This window comes from Apteryx rowi, unplaced genomic scaffold, assembly GCF_003343035.1.
Source record: "Apteryx rowi isolate R43461 unplaced genomic scaffold, aptRow1 scaffold_5, whole genome shotgun sequence".
NCBI classification, from domain to species: domain Eukaryota; kingdom Metazoa; phylum Chordata; class Aves; order Apterygiformes; family Apterygidae; genus Apteryx; species Apteryx rowi.
In genome coordinates this window covers 7,788,990-7,807,023 of record NW_020450760.1, presented here as the reverse complement: position 1 = coordinate 7,807,023, position 18,034 = coordinate 7,788,990, and the positions used below count along the sequence as shown (strand labels likewise).

The window sequence follows — 18,034 nt, the reverse complement described above, 5'->3', positions numbered from 1 at the left end:
AGCTGTCAGCTTCTGCTGTAGCAATATTCTTACCCTTAGCAATGCAACTTTGGGACACTTCAGTCTTTACATACTTTCCATGCTGCTACTTAGGCTTAGAATATAAACTGTCTTCTTGTCCTCCACATAGTTTTTTTTTTTAAGAAAAAAAATGCTTATTTTTAAGTTTATCCATGTTAATGCACAAAAGAAAATGCACGCAAGTGTAAAGGAAGGAGTTTTCTTCCTGACTGGTTTTCTTTGTTTAGATCTCAGTGAGGATTTAGGTGTTTAAAACAGGATTTCTCTGTGTTTCAAGCACCCAAGCTAAAATTATCTGATAAAACCATGCTCAGATGAAGGCTAAGTCTGAAGGCTGACTTTGCCTTTCTACTTGGCCTGCAAATTCCCAGCGCTCACAGAATCACAGAATGGTTGAGGTAGGAAGGGACCTCTGGAGATTGTCTAGTCCAAATCCCAGGCTCAAAGCAGAATCAACTAAAACAGGTTGCTCAGGATCTTGTCCAGTATGGTTTTAAGTATCTCCAAGGATGGAGACTCCACAACCAGGGTCTGACCTCCCTCACAATAAAAAGTTTTTTCTTATGTTTAAATGGAATTTCCTGTATTTCAGTTTGTGCCCGTTGTCTCTTGTCCTTGTGTTCTTTCAACATTGTTTCTGAGCATCACCAGGCTGCTCTGACCTATACAAGTAAGAATCTAGCTCTCACATAAGTTAATATAAGCGGCATCCAAATTTCCTAAGGAGCTCGATCCAGTTGGCTTGTTGAGTCAGGTTAAAAGAAATCTTCTGTGTTCATCTTCAGTTCTAAAATATATATGGAGCTACTCTAGTTTTATGAAATCAGCTGTTGCTAGGGATGCTGACCTTTGGCAGCATAGTCTACTGGTTAGAGCGGTCACCCATAAAGTACAAGCCCCTTGTTCAACATCCTCCACAGTGTGAGAGTCCAAATCCTTCTCTCAAGAGAAGCTAACTACTAGCCTATAGGGCTGGGTGAGTAAGTTGCTGTCTACATCTTTCCTATTGTTGAAATGCCTGTTGTGTAGCCATGTACGCAGGGTTAATGAAGCCAGAAACAGAGCATGCATGGGGGAGCATGATGGTTTAACCTGATAGTTAGCACTGCAGGGGGGAAGGGAGAGTCCTAAGTTCCTGGCTGATGGCCGCAATGGGTTTTGATTTATTAATCCAGTGACTGATAACGATAGTCTTAAGATCAGAGACTAGAGTGCAACCACTAAGATGCAAAGTCATTGTGCAGTGAGCAAGAACCCGGAATGGAGGGTTTATACACAGAGGGCAGACTCACTTGGCAGCAATAGGAGGGGGCAGTTCAGGCCATGGCAATCAGAGCAAGATCCTCACTACATTTGCAGTGCACACAAGCATCAGTGGCAGCAGCAGCATTGGCAGCAGCAGAGTTGTTTTTTATCCTTTAACAGGCAGAAAGGTCAGACAGGTAGCACTGAAACTATTAACTGGGACCAAAAGTAATAATTTGACTATCAAGATTTTAGCATTCCTGGAGGGTGCACGTGCTTTTTCCACAAGAGTTTCCTTATGGAACCATGGGCAAGGAAGGCATCTTGACAGGTCACCTACTCCCAGCAAAATCAGCTATAAATCCTGGTATTACTCTTTGGTATTAGCTGAGTGCTTGCTCAGCCTAGGAAAAAGTACTGCTGTGTCCAGAGCAGTGCCCATCCCTTGAATTCCTCCCTGCCTCCCCAGGTAGCTGGGTGTTGCTCGGGTCGTATCAGATGCACAGGTCAGGACTTGACCTCCTTTCTGTAAGTCAGAGTTGGCGTTTTCACATGTGCCTTGGGGGTTTAGGAGCACAAGTGTCTTTAATTTCCAAATGGACCTGAATTCATAAATGCTGTAATCTTTAGAAAATGTGTCTTTGGATGTTTTGTCCTCCTAATTTGGAATATTAAAGACTTATCTAGGGGCTGTTTTTCTTAGTGATTTGAACAGCACCAATGACACTACCATATGCTTATATTTTCAGTGAATTGTCCATCAGGGTGAGCTCCAACTTCAACTAGTCAATACCAGTTACTGCAGAAATACCCTTCTCAAGTCTGGATGAGAGATGTTTATATTAGTGATTATGATAATCTCCTCTTAAACAGCTCCCCCATGCAAACTTTTACCAATAGAAATAATTTGCTTTACAAGACAAACGTTACCATAATCCACAGTATTTTTCACATAAATAAAATAATTTTGTTTCTATTTTATTAATCTGATTTATTCAATAATCTATTAAGGGCCAGCTACTTAAAAAGTGGGGTCTGGGAGTGAAGGGCATATATGTATATGTTCATATACAATAGAAAATGAATAAATACTTTTTAAAATAAAACATTCAGCTTTATTTTAAATGTCATCAACTATATTTATGTACACATTTTTTCATTTGAAAATTGTCAAAAGCCATTTTTCTTTAATGAAAACAAAGGGTCATATGTGTAGCTCATTTGAATCAATGGAAAGGTGCCACTTTCCAAATTAACTTTGAGACATTGAATCAAAGTTACAAATGTACCTATAGACCCTATATTTACAGCTAGTTTCAGCTTTTAAATTAACCTGGTGCTAAGTTATAAGAATAAAGACAATGTGTGTGTGGACACTACCAAATTGAAAGAGACTTAAAAGATTTTGTAACAGCCAAAGTAAAGTGCTTTTACTTCTGAGTGGGAAAGAAGAGAGAGAATCTGATAAAATTCACTTTTGGCTGAAAACAAGCATTTAGAATAAATTTTCCACAAAACAGTGTTTGAAAATAAGGATAGAGATTTTAGTAGAGAAACTCCAGGTTTATCTTTGCTGAGATCGTTGGGCTGCATAAAGTCATCCAAACCAGCTAAAGGCCATTGCATGCACTGCATACAAATTATACACTTAAAAAAGGACTAAATGCCAAGTCTCTTACCTGTATATTGAGGGGTTACTCTGAATGTGAAATTGTAAGTTGTGTCCAGATCCAAGTATTTAATGACATTCTTTGCTATATGATTATACTCTTGTATTGAATATCTGCACGTGTCTAACTTCAAGTCCCATTTTTTTCCATTTACAGTACCAAAGTTGTGCATGAACCATTGCTTGGATGGAAAGCTTACGTTGAAAGGCACCTTGTTAGGCATGGTGGGCTCTGCTATCGCAGTCTGATTGTCCAGAATGGCCGTGATTAGGAAGCTGCTGCTCCCTGGAATCACCACTGTCTTTTCCACATCAGTGATTCTAAATCCATTTTTACCTAACAAAAGCAAAGCAAAGAGTTAAACTTTGTTAATTTTTAGCATTGTAGATCTGTTCCTAAATGATGACCTTCATTTTGAATAATTCCTCATTTCTGCCGTTTGAAAGACCACATAGCAAAACAATCTGCCCCATAATTTCAGTTAAAAATGTTCGTAAACAAAACTTTCTGAGTAGAATTCCACATTGATTGATGAATTCATGTTAGCTACAGCAATCTCACTCTTACAGGTAGAATCTGTGACATGATCAGCACTTCATTTTAACATGACACATAAGGTCATGTGATTATAACATTTATACCATAATTCATTTAAAAACATTTGTGGTAATCACCTTCCCCCAAAGCACCCATCCAATACCATTAATGTAGCTAGAGATGGGATAGACATAGAAGCTCCCTAGCTAACCACAGTTTTTTTCAGCTTTGCCTACCTTTCTGACCAATACACAAGCAAGAAATGACATAGAAACTGCTTTTCTGGGCCTTTATCATTCCTTGCAAGGTAACTTGAAACTCTGCTTTGTGCACTGCAGCAGAAGCCACATCTATGTCTCTGAATTTTTATGTTTCAACAGCTACACCAAAAATAAATTTCGGTGTAGCATAGAACTTGCTGTTAAGGGAACCAGGCAGAATCAATTTATGCATCCTTACGACAAAATTTAAGAATGACATAGCTGCTTCTTGTCTTGGAAATTTACACCAGTTTGATCTTTTAAAACAAACTATTTAAAAATAGTGCTACCAAAAAAAACCCAATGAAGGTTGTTTTTTTTAATTGGGCAATGCTAAAGTTCAGGAATTGGGGACATACATACACTCCATGAAAGGAAAGACAGTTCAGGCTTAGCGCACACTGGCTTTTCAAAGACGTTGACGCTGGTTGTAGTATCCCTTTCTGGTCATTTAAAGGAATCGGGAAGTATGCAAACAGCTCAGGTCTCAAAAGGTTTTGCTGATCACCCTCTCCTTGTTCACAGTTCAAATTACTTTTCTTACTTCTTCAGAACCCACCTAGCTTTACATGTGTTTTTCTGCTTTCATGTGTCCATTCTCTGGACACTCTCAAAACATGACAATAAATACTAATCTTCTCAGTAATAATTTACAACAGTCAGGAAGCGAAAAAATTTTTTGAAGTTGTTAAAATATTGTTTGGATAGGATTAAGTCCTTTTGAAACTGGTGGATACAACAGCTGTCCTTCCTAAATTATTAAAGAAATGATTGAGGTCTTTTTAGTATTAGAGAACTGAACCAATGGCAACCTCCATCCAGAATCTATAAAACTTCCAAAAGACATATGCTGGGCATGTGTAGGCAGGGACTTTTATGGACTGTTCACCTGTGAAAGCGTGTCTGTCTGTGTGCCCATGCACAGAAGTACACCAGCAGGTGCGTTCTGTATGCTACTGCAGGATTAGCTTAGTGCATGACCTCCTGAAATCTAGCTGCTCTTACTCTGTGATCAATGGGTAGTTTATGCTCCTTTCATTGTGAGATAAGTGTCCACGTATTACCTCGTATTTATTGCAGGATAAGACTGTGCACCTGAACAGTTGTCCTGAAGCAGCTTTATCAGGATTTTGCTATAAATAGTCATGAAATAGTCTCAGGAGGAGGATCTTGATGACTCAGGCTACGGGTGCATTAGGGAGATCAACTGCTTTATAGTGGAAATGTTCTCCTGTGCCAGGGCAGAAACCCTGAGAGTGGTTACCTGATGCAGTATCTTTTGATTTAAATTTAAAATCTTTTGATTTTAAATTAAAAAGGGGATTACTTAAATCTAGTTTTATGACTGAGATTTCTGAGGTGTTTTAGCTTTAGACTTTCTTGATACTCAGAAGCCAAACAGATCCCTGTTGCTGTGCTGAATGTTTTCAACAAATAACAGATAGTGCAAGGGGGACTACAAATGCTTAATCTTAACTAGCAAGTCTAGTAACTGCTGTGCAGATAAGAAAGGGAGGAAGGGAAGCTTCTGGAATTTCTTTTGGATTTGTCCGGTGCAAAGCTGTATCAGAAATTAATGCAATGGAATCAGAAATTTTCTGGTTAACATTCAGTCAACAAAGACATAAATGGTCATCTGGTCCAAGACCATTCTGGATGGGAAGCTGACCTTTTAAGCAGTCACCTCACTATTTCCCAGTAACAAACAGAGAAAAGGTCTTACAAGCTACTGAGAAAATAGAGATCAGCTTAAAGCTTCCTATAGGGTAGATAATGATATGATCTTTGGGTGCGCTTACAAACTCATTAGGCAAAGAGAGGCACTTTGGGAGGCAGTACTCTTTCCTCAGAACAATATAGTGACACATTTTTGGACATAGTAAGAAAAATTGAAAAGAAGCAACTGATATAGGTGTCAGCTCACTGTACTATGTCACTCAAGCGACAAAGACTTGAGTTTGTGTCACTATTTTAAAACTTCTGATTAGGCCTTTTAAACCTCATCAGGACCATATGTTGAAAAAAGATGAGTTCTACTAGACTTGTGCCACTGTTGGGTATAACAACTGCCTTTGATTTGGAGAAATGCAGAGTCTGAGTTCCTTTATGAAAGAGATGAAATCTGAGGGGTGTCTGCCTCAAAGTCATGTGGAAAACTGGAGCACAAAGACTGGTTGAAAGGGAGTGTTGTCTCAGTGAGGGTGAAGTGGAAGGAGTGGGGAAAAAACACAGAAAATGACAGACAAAGGAGCAGAAAGCCAAGAAACAGCAGAATAAACACTAGCGAAAAGGAAAGAGACAACGCTTCTTGGCCCGAGCAGTGGCTGAAAGTGGCTTTTTCAGAAAAACAAAACAAAACACACACACATTTCATGCCTCCTGCATTCAAAGAACATATGTTTGTAATCAAATACCTGACTTCAACCACCAATTTATTCTTAGTTGAACTAATATGCATACTAAATTTAGCATACATCAGAAAGAAAGATAATGCAGTTTTGACTTTTGGGTTATCTTTATCTAAAGTCATCACATTCTCATCCAGAACTGATTTGCAGCCTATTGAGTGACCTGTACCACAGCCAGCTCAGCTGGAGAGATGGAGCAGATGGATGGAGCAATGATTCTTCCACTTCCTCATCTTACCACAGTAGCATGTGTAAAGCACTCCGCCACACTGCTGAAGGTGATCAGAATGCTGGCAGCTGACTTTGCACTGTAGTGGATTTTGCTCCCACAAGCTCTTAAAGTGACTTAGTTGTGAGAGGACAACAACAAGTTTTGGAGTGCTAGCAATCAGCTGGTAAATGATAACATCTTTATAGATAATAGCAATTTCTAAAATGATTGTATAACTATGTTCCTAGCACACCACAACTAAAATGAAAAGAATATTTAAGAACCTAATTACATACACAGGCACCTATACGCATGTGCATATGCAATGCTTGAAATAAGCAGAAAATGTTTAGGTTATGAGGTTAAAACCTTAGGTTATGAACTCAACAGGAATGAAAGCCAGGAGCTGCTACTCAGAGAAGCAACAGCTCCTGGCATCCCTTGCTACTCACAAGACCTGGCTGCTCATAGCATGCTGGGGTTTGTAGTGAGAGGATGCAGCAAGGGCTCCTGTAAGCCAACTATTACTGCTGCTCAAGAATGGCAAGGCCTTACCTCCATCAATGCAATGGCCACCAACCCCTCACTGACTTCGGGACTCAGCATAGGCTTTGGTATTTCAGGTGCCCAGAAGAGAATTTTGCCTCCATGGTCTGCATGTAGGATCTTTTGACTCCTGCTGAGTTCAGAACTCAGGGGCTGTGATCTGGGAGCTGCTGCTAATTGTCACAAAGGTAAAATATCTCTCATCCAGTGGTATTTCACACCTGCCAAAGGCAATGGCTTTTGAGCTAGGCTGTTCTTGGTACTTGTATTTCAAGTGGAGCTTTTTGCCCGCAAAAAAGTGGTGTGCCTATTTAGAATAGGGAACAGTGGTATTGCAACACAGGACTGCAGTTCAGGACTTCAAATAAGAGGGAATGTATATGAAGATCCCTTTTACTGTAAAGAATCAATGACACTTGACTGACTACATCTGCAACTTACCAGGATTAGAAATGTGGAGTGTTATGTTATTGTCATTTAAGCCCTTCATAACAGTTAATGTATATTTAATGCAGGGACTGCTTCCTTCAGATTCAATGGGGAACTTCTCCAGAACGTTTACAATGACAGAGGACAAATAACGTGGAGAATATTCCAGTGGGAAATCACTGACTACCAGAGCTGCTCCGACTGGCCTATAATGACAGGAAGTATAAGTTTCCTTATTGTGTTGGATAATTCCCCAGGTAAACAGCATATACATTTCATGCTATTTCTACAAATTCCGAAGAGAAATTGTTTTCCAGAGTCAAAGCAAACTGGCAAATATCAGATGTGGAAGTCAGGGGACCGGCAAAGATGAAAGGATATTTAAAAGAAAGTCCTCATAATGCTACTAACTGATGGGATAGGTTTGGATTCTTAGATTGTATAGCCCTTTGCCTGTCTGCTGAAAAAAAAAAAACCCAAAGAGCAATTACTTACCTTTCTTTCAGTAAACAGAGTTCATGCAGCCGTGTCCATATGTACTCTGTGGCTGTTGACACAGAATTAGTTACTAGAAGAAGGTGCTCTGAGCCAGGTTATTCAGTGACCGAAACAAAGCTTTACCAGATTCAAACTGAGATACTACACCAAAATTACTTATAGTCTTCAGAGGAGTTAAACTACATATATACACACATACATACATACACACACACAGAGCACAGTTTCTATAATCCCTATGTGTTATGGGAATACTCATAAGAAGTAGAAGAAATTGCTTTTTCTCTGCTAAAATGCATAGTAATATGCCTTGTGGGTTCTAAATGAGCTATCTTGGAGCATGTCTTCATACAAGCTGGCACATACTTGAATTGAAATTCCCTGATCCTTAGATAGGTCAATAAAGACAGTGAAGAGTGTAAGAAACTTCCTATATTGTGACATCTAAAATGTGCAGAGCAATCATTTCTTCCGAATTTTGTGGTTTGGGGCAATAGAGATGGGAATTTGTTACTTTAATATGACACAAATTCTTAAAAAACCCAACCCCTTAGAAATTTCAAAAAAAAAAACCACCTTAGGTTGTGGTACAGATGTAAACTTTATGGAAAACAGAATATGGTGGGGAAGTGGTGTTGAGACACCATAAAGCTTTTAGTCTGCAGATTTGCACATAAATGAAGGATTATATTAAATGCAGTATGGGATTGAATCCCCCCTCACACCTGCCTATTTAAACTTAAAGACAGACACAAAAATGGAAAGCAATAACATTTAAACATTCTTATGCCTGTGGATTGGAATTTGTACTATTATGCAGATTCTGGGAATAGTACAAATTATTTCCTAGATGGAGGTGGCTAAGGATACACATCTTTTGTGACTGACTGACATCTCTTATAGTGACTGTCAAACTGATTGTGTCAGTGAGTACAATAGATTATTAGAAGCAGTGGTAATCTAAGAAATCTTCTTCTCAGGTATTGCTGCTGCTAATAATCTACCATGCTCACTGATGCTATGTAAACTCTGTTTCTCTTTGGCTGTTTCTGAAAACTTCTGTTAAGGTAATAATAAGAAAAGACATGTTTAGGTTTGATAACAGAACTGTTTCGTCTTGGACTGAGTTGTATCAATACTCAAAAAGGAAAATACTGACTCAAATCTTTGAGGTATGTAACACCTATTAGTTTTTGAGATCATCAAGGGAAGGATCTCCTAACTATTCCAGACTTCTGGGAAATGAGAGTCATGCAAGGGACTCAGGAATCTATGAATCTTTGGTATTGGAAATTGCAATATTGATGGCATCAGTACCCAGCTAAAGGCAGACCCAATAAGTTGTGCCGAATAGATTGTGCCCTTGCTTTCAGAACTTGTTCTAGTCAAAGCAGAGATTTCGAGCATCTGTGCAGAATACCTGCTTTGTACTGCAGACTGTGTATGCAAATATGAGGAAGTAATTGGTACTGCTGCTCTGAAGGACAGTTCTTTACAGACACCAGAATAATCAAGCATAGATTTCAGCTTCCTTTAACAAGAAATCCATTCTTGTGGTCCTTAGAGAAGTAACACAAGGATCTGTCCTCTCAGACTGACTGCCAAATAAATAGTTGGGGGCTGAATAAGATGTCTCATACACCATGTTAGAAGAAGAACTACCAAGTACTTTCAATGGAGGGCTGTTCAGAGCTTCATATATTCTGTTACAGGTGTATGAGACAGGCCCCATAGATTCAGGAAATTACTTCTAACATCTTGAGTCTTTTCAGTTGTTTTAGAAAAAGAACAGAAACAATTTTCTCTCTTTTGTGCCTCTGTGAAGAACAAACACTTTGAGAACCTGTTGCTGAGGAGTACAGCCTCACTTGGAAAACAAGACCTGAAATCAGGAGATATTTTTAGCTGGCTCTAAGGGCACCTTCTTGCATTGTGTAAACAAATATGAAGAATTCAACACAACTAAAATCTACTCTAATTAACTGAACTCTGTTATCCTACAACAATTTAAAGAGAATCCCTTCTGCCTACCATCATTTACAATAAGACAAACTGGAAACAAAAGCAGGAGATGCATTCTGACAGCTCTGCCCTGTCCTACAGCTCTGGCTGTGAAAAAATAAGTGATTTGATGGCCATTCTGCTTCCTTTAAAGATGGAGGCTAGAAGTCTCAAGGGCACAGGGGGTTCAGGTGCACGTCAATAAACACTAGTGACTGAGACAGTCTGGTCTCCAGTCCATTGGTTAGAAATGTAACATACAGATAAGCATTCCAAGTTAAATGAGAATGTACTTGTACACTATGTTATTGGCTTGTAACAGAAGGGTATCTTTCACTAGAAACAGCCATTAGAATGTAGAATTTAACCTTAAAGCTTTTCACTCCTGGGCTGGTACCTTGATTGTCTTACCCTACATATCTACTATTTGCTCTTGGGATCCTTTCAGAAACCAACCAACTAGCTCCCTCTGAGATAAAACCTGGATGCGATCTGTGAGCTAGCTTGCTCCAGGACAAGCTCCATATAAACAGTATGGATGAGACTACAAGGCTAGCCCTGCATGATCCTCCAACACTAACTGTGCAGATCTTGTCTTTACACGTGTCTACACATGCCCTCATGCCACATGCCAGGCATGGCAAACATGCTGAATAAACAATAATCTAGCAGGCAGCAAAGCCATCCTCTCATTAGTCCAAGCAACAACTTAATTAAAAAAAAAAAAAAAAAGCCATATCCTGAGTGTGGTCGGGTGGTATGTCCAATATTCAAACCTGAGACATGCCAGTAAACAGAGGCAAAGGCCTGTGGGATATATACCAAGCCAGAGGACACTCCAAATCCTTTGTAGATTGAATAAAGCCTCAAATACCCCTGAGGAGTGTGAATGTAAGCCATACTGGACTACTTGGCCCAGAGTCCAATACGTGCATTGTGGACTGGATACCTTTGGCACTATAAATGTAACCCATTGTATTAGTATGCTGTTTTAATGAGCATTACATTGATTTACAAAATTTAAATACTGATATAACTACAAATACTTAAGGGTCAGCTGAAAATAAGGCTTGGTCCACTCTTGTTGGTCCCTACTAGAGTCTACTGAAGTGTGTTGCACCAGTAAAGTGCTGATTCAACACATAATATTAGCACATGGGAAGAAAACAAGTAAGAAGTCACAATAAACCCAGGTTTTATAAAAACTACAACATTGTATTTTAAGGATCAGATACAGCAGCCTTACATACTGGACTCAGCAGGCTTCTAATAAATATTAACTGTGACTCTCTCAAATGGCTGTTATTTTAACTAGATTATTTGCTGCTTATGTCATTCCAGCAATCAACTAAAAGGCAAGAGAGGTAATATTTCTAATCTTTGCTGTTAACTGACAAATAATAACTTTTTAACAGTCTCTGAGAATTCACAGAGTTTCAGCTTTTGGTTTGAACCAAAACTACAAGAGTGGATCTATTTTTGAAGAGTGAAAAAAGTAATAATTGACAAAAAAATGCCACCCATACTTCCGCAACCAAATTATGAAACTTGACAGTTGGTAAAACATTTTGCCATTTATTACTAAATTTCTAAAATAGCATATCAAAAAAATCAAAATATGAACTATAACATATTTTGCCAATGCCCTTTTGCTAGTTAACATTTGAAAGAATTAAATACTCTGACTTATTAAGTCTTAATATATTATCATTATTATCTTACCAATATTGTATAACTTGACCTTTATGCAGGTAATGAATACTTGAGCTCTTGATACTCCCCTTCCTTCTGCTGGGTGAATTATGCTCAAAGAATATCATTTGCTGTTCTGTGATATATTGCGGGGACAATGCATGGTCAAATAATTTGTTTACCTCCTAAAATATCAGAGAAAAGAAGGTGGTCATCTTTTTAGTTATACCTTATCTAATATGATTGATAGAATATAAACTTATTTTGATGCCCCATAATCCAGTCTAAAAACTATTGTGAAATGGATTCAATGAAAATTATTAATTCCTATAAAAGAGGCTGTTTATTTTCCTTGTGATGGATATCTTGTCCATAGAATAACTATCATTTTAAAAGTTACATTTATTTGGTCTCAAAATAGTAGAATCTGTAATACCACTATTATTTCTTTTTTATAGCAAAGGAAAACCTGTACTAGCTGAACTGTGTGATTATTGTCAAAAATGTCTAAACAGCAATCAACGTATTCCTTTAGACCATTTTTGTACTGATTTATAGTATCATGAAAAAGGAATAATAAATGATAGTAGGATTATATCACTGAATGATGATTGGTAGTACTTATATTGGTTTAGCAGGTATAACATTCTGATTATGCCATTATCAGTAGAACAGTAACAGGTACAAAGTATAAAAGGAGGAGCTAGCTGTGCCAGTACAGTTAGTGGCACTATATGGCAAGGAAAGTTTAGAGTCAAATCCAATTATCAAGCTATCTCTGCCAACCAGTACCATCAGGAACTCTGAAATCTGGAGACTGAATAGGAAAAATGCAGTGGAAGGACTGTTACTCACTGCCAGACCAGCATAGTAAGAGCACCTGGGATGTGCTGGGAGTGATCAAGCAGGATGTGAAGGTAAGGAATATAGTAATAATGGGAAATTTGTTATCCCACTAATTGGGACTGAATATTGGTTAAATGTCCCATCAAGATGCAATACCAAAACCTAATGTTTAGATTCTGTCACTGACTGCTTCATGGAATAGCTGGTTAGGGAATCCACAGGAGGCGAAGCAACTCTTGACTTGCTCCTGACTGTTACATAGGTCCATGGTGTACTTAGATTAAACACTGGGGGAGAAATGCTATTAGAAGTAAAAGGTGTCCTTCAAAAACTGGAGATGATACTAGATGATATTGTAACTTTTGGCTGGTTGAGGGTATAAACACAGAAGACAAGCCACAAAAAGTTTGAGGAAAAGCTTACAAAAGGGACAGAGATGGTGCAAAATTATTTTTCAAACACATCAGGAACAGGAAAATTGCCAGATAGTTTGTAGGACCAATTAAAGTATAGAAATACTAAAAAAACCCAAAAAAACCTCACAGGACCATAGCAGAAAAACTAAGTGAATTTTTGGTAGCTATGTCAGCTGTGGAGAAGCTGGGGAAGTTCCCACTGTGGAACCTTCTGCGTAGAGGCTGCTTCAAACTGCAGCATCAATAGCTGAGACTGGAGGACAGGAACAAACCCACCGGCTGGATGGTTTCACCCAGGAATTCTAAAGGGATTCAAGAGTGAAACAGATGAATTACTAACTGTGATATGTAACTTGTCACTTAAAACTGCCTTAGCAGCAGACTATGGAAGCTGACTAACTGCCAACAGTTTTTAAAAAGAGCATCAAGGAAACTTCAGGGAACTACTGAGCAGTAAGACTGATGCTAACCCTAGACAAACTAGTGGAAAGAAAGAATAGAAGAAAAAAAAAAGTCAGAATTCCTGGACATACTGACAAATAGAAAATACTGGGGAAGAGCTGATGGTTTATTGACTCAGTTTCTGGAGTTCTCTCACAAGGGAGATCCAGTTGATACAGTCTACCTGGATTTCCAAAAGGCTTTCAGTGAGGTCACTATAAATGCTTTTAGGGAAAAGAAGTAGCCATAGTAGTAGAGGAGAGACCCTTTCATGGATAAATAAGCAATTGAAAAATTGGTAGTCCTACAGAGAGGAGATCCTTCTTACAAAGGGTAAATGGTCAGTTCTTGTGGGGAGGGAGGTTACTGGTGGAGTTCCACACGGTCTTTGTGTTCGGCATATTAGCGTTTGATTTATTCAAAACTGAACTGGAAAAGTGATGAATGTCACCATTGCTACTAAGGGTAGTACAGATAAGGTCTGACTATGAAGAGTTGCAGAGGGACGTCATGGTATCGTGGGACTGATCGTAAAAGTTCTGGTAAAATTCAGTGTGGATAAATGAAAAGTTATATGTATCAGAAAAGGCAATCCTTATTTTCCATATAAAGTAATGACTGCCTATGCAGCAGCACTGGTGATCCAGCTGTGCTCCAAGGGCAAAGGGCAAGCTCAAACCCTCTCCACCAGGCAAGTGCAGCCTGGCAACCCCAGCTAGGGTCAAGCATGCTCCCTTTGGAGGGAGCTGTAGAGTGGCTCTAAAAATAGAGCTCAGTTCACTCTGTTTGTGGTAGAGTGGAGACTGGCACTAAAGGATTCATAGCTATCTATTCTGAATGCTGAACAGCTGCAACATAGTCCAGGTTATACACTTAAAATGTATGTATAGCCATACATGTGCTATAGGCTGGCATTCTCCATACCATAAGGATATAATTGATTCTATTTCTTGCACAAACTCAATCTTCTTGCACTTGTGCACAGTGAGAGACAAACTCCTCCTTACAGATTTTAAGTATGTTTTGCAACAGTTAGTTAGTTAAATTTTTTGACAGCTGACCTCCACTGATGTTAAAACATCTAGCTTTCTTATGTGCAGCCTGTCAAAATTTGACTTATTAAAATTAATTAGATGCAAAGCTCCCAAGTGGTCACAGTATAAACTGAAAACACTTCTTGTTGAAGTCACAGACCTGGTATATGTTTCCAAACCTACAGAGGAGAAATACAGGCAATAAGTTAAAAGAAGATAATGCATATGAGGAAAAGGCAAAAGTCATGCTTCTTAAGCTGATAAAGTGGTAGTTATAAGGTTCAGTAGTTCCAGTCAGATCTCTTGCTTTGATATATCTCTAAAGAAACATTCTCACAGTATATTAATGGGGAAAAACCTCCTTAAAACAAATTGACAAGCAAGCAGAATGGAATTTTTTCTCCTAAGATACCTCAAAAGATATCATGTGCATTATCCTGCACTGGTCAGTGGGGTGGATACTTATGTCTAATATATTCAAGGAAGTTCTACAAGAAAAGAGGGCTTCATGTACATGCAGCTCGTTATAGGATTAGAAATCCTAGGGCTCAACCTGAACTATGGGAAAAAAAAATTGGCAAAATTCCTACTGATTTTCAAAATTTTTCATACATGGTTTACTTCTTGATAAAACAAACATCAGTATATTCATCCTCCAGTGAAATCTGTGTAAGCATATCCATCTTAATAGGTTTCTTTCTATATTAGTGGAGCGATGAACAAGCTGGATTTGGATTCCACTAGGCAAAAATAATGTCACATTTTCTCCTCCTTCATGGCAAAGTATAGTACAAAAACATTCAACTAAAAACAGCAGCTCTTAGGTTACTGAATCACTGTTATGTCACCAAAAGTGACATGTGAAAAGTTATCTTCTTATAGGTGCTCTCATTTTCAAGTGAAAAGCTGAATTAAAAGGCAGCTAAATTACATCTATACTTTCCTGATACCATCTATATAAACCAATTTTATCTTAGTATGCTATACATCGCACACTGCCACAAATGGAAAAGGAGAAATGACAAGTCTGCCTATTAAGATGCAGTCTGTACAATGACAATACAGGAGCTACTCAATTACAGCCATCTGCATCCTGCAGCAGATGAACAAGGAAAATATGGTATATGACTGACTAGCTCACTGTGTCCTTTAACAGCCTCTCAGCATTTAGTGAAGCATGATTCCTCATGCTTAGCACAATCACATACTACACTTTCCTTGTTTGACTTTGTATGTTGACATCAGTATAATACTTTGCCTGAAGCCTGCTACTCTTCAAACTAGGAGAAGGACTGTGTGCTTACAAGGTTCATTCTTCCAACTATACAACTAATATAACATTACTTCTTTGTACAAATCTTGTCTCTGCTTTAACTATTCTAACCTGGCAATTCACTCAGAACTTACTAACGTAAAGTATTAATATGACTGTAGAGTTTCAAAGACTTTCTGTAACCCTTCAAACTTTTTACTGTGGAATAGCATTAACAAGACGTGCATGATGAGTGGTTAATGAAGCAGTCTTTTCATGTAGTTGTCATGCCTCATTTCACTGCAGAAGTAGGTTTAAATTCCTCACCCGCCTTACTGAAGAAAATGCTTCCCTTATCACTCACAAATGCAACTGAATGAGTGTACACACATGTGTTTGTTTTTACAATTTTTTCATTTTCCAGACTGATTAATAAGTGAAAAGAATTGCCTCCATCACTGGATAACCAAACCTATGAAAGAGATAATAGTCACTGCTGAGTTACAAGCCTCTACAAAGATTGTTTATTACTTAATTAATATTTTCTGAAAATGATACATGTGTATTCCAGCAAGTGTAAAAATGCAATCTATTTTATTAATGTATTCAGTAATGTATATAAGTACTGTGAAGAGACCAAACTGCCAGAACACAGAATTTTGTTTATAATAAATAACTTCTTTCTGTTGATTCAGGATTTCCCCATAATCAAAAGCTGTTTATGGATAGCTTCTTGAGTACTCACCAGAAAACTAAAATAAAGTATTTCCTCACTAAAGACCCATTTCTGACAATGCTACAGATGCTGAATAACTAATAAGTCATTTCATAAAGTCTCACAGCAATTTAAATCTAACAGACAACTCAAACCCTGCAACACAAGCGAGTCCAATAATTGGAAAATGCATGAAAATCTAATGATTTTGAGCTTGATTCCACTGAAATCAGCAAGAACTTGCAGAAACAGTCCTAACAACAAGTTTGGACCATTTAATTCCACCAAAAATAATAATTTACATTATACTGAACTTCGATATTACTTTCTTTGTATACATACCTCATTTCCATAAACATACAGAAAATGAGTCTCTGGGTGGAAAAACATTCCATATGGCAAAAACCCAGTGTTTGGAAATTCAAACACTGGAAATTTTGTTTTCTTTTGCAGTCTGCGATTTCTTATATTGTAAACAGCAACCACTGACTTTTTCTGGAGCGAAACAACAAAATAAGTATCAACAACTAAGATAATTGCATAGTCTTTATATTCTTACTATATAGACTACCAAAAAAAAGAAGACTAGACAGTACGCTTAAGCTGGTAACGAATTTTAAGTCAGGAGAGAGCAAGTAGTACACATATGCTGGAGAAAGAAAGCAGTGAATATTATGAATCTGACTTCAAATGTCTATTTCCAAATGTCAAATAATACAAACCCTCCACAGTCACTTGTAGTACACAAGAAAGGATTTTTCCCCCCATATTTAGAGGATGAAAAGTTTGTTAAGTCAAGGGAAAGGAGCTGTATCTAAACCAAAGGAACTGTAGCTGAATCTGTGGGAAGCCTGGAGAAGTAGCTTGTATTTCCAGCTAAATATAAAAACTCATTCATCAAAATAATTGCGCTCACTGAAAAGTTTTTTGATACTGTAGACCAGAAGAAGGAAATAGCACAGAAATGAAAGAGAAAAATGTCATTCCTATTTTGCAATTTTAGTGCATCCAAAGCAGAGTTATCAAACTCTTAAGAGAAATTTTCTGTCAGACAGAAGTACAATACAAACCAGAGAAGCATTTGCACTCTGTAAACCTCCTCTTAATCTCTTCAGAGTGGATTTCACACAGTGAATAAATCCTCAGGTATTGTAAATTGCCCCAATTCACAAGTAGAAAAACACAGACAAACAAAGCAATTTGCCTGACTAGGGAGACGGTGAAGGTGTTGAGAACAGCATCAAAATCTCCTGGGCTGAAGTGTCTAGCCTAAACTACTGACCCACACCATTCAGCCTTCTTTGTTCAAATAGGTTAGTGTGACAAGGAAGAATAATCAATTTAATCTAATTTATAAACATCATATGCATAAGCAAAGCAAGAGACACTGTCACTGGTTCCACAACATACCTGAGTCCTAAAAATACTGATTCCTGTATTCTGCTGATAATCCACCAGAAATGCTACCGGTCTTTTGGAAAATCTCTTTCTGCCATAGAATCTTTGAGGAAGGCAACTTGACCATTCATGGAAGGGATCATAACTATAAAAGCAGGTTGACAACTGAGAGAAGGAAAATGGACAGTTAATAAATTCTGCATTTTGGCATTATGAAGGGGCTTGTTTGAGTTTGCTCTGATTCGGTTTGCTAAAGTTAAAGTCAGATTCTCAGCATAAAGTAGCTCAGTGTCGTTGATATAAAAGGCTTAGGAGTATCAGAGTGGAATGTCTTCCTACAAAACTCTTCAGCAGTACTTAGATTTATTCAGGTCCTGACATTTACTAGAATAGAAACTACCATTCATTTGAAAC

General features: G+C 38.0%; 1 protein-coding gene across 1 annotated transcript in view; it reads right to left on the bottom strand.

Annotated features, from left to right (window-relative positions):
• The window catches only part of CATSPERB (cation channel sperm associated auxiliary subunit beta), a 45,959-nt gene that overhangs the window by 12,118 nt on the left and 15,807 nt on the right, over window positions 1-18,034 (bottom strand). The window contains exons 8-11 of the mRNA XM_026079457.1: window positions 17,633-17,785; window positions 16,565-16,717; window positions 15,835-15,979; window positions 2,946-3,272 (exon numbers count right to left, since the gene is read on the bottom strand). Of these exons, the coding sequence (XP_025935242.1) occupies window positions 2,946-3,272; window positions 15,835-15,979; window positions 16,565-16,717; window positions 17,633-17,785 (778 nt within the window). The remainder of the gene's footprint in view (window positions 1-2,945; window positions 3,273-15,834; window positions 15,980-16,564; window positions 16,718-17,632; window positions 17,786-18,034) is intronic.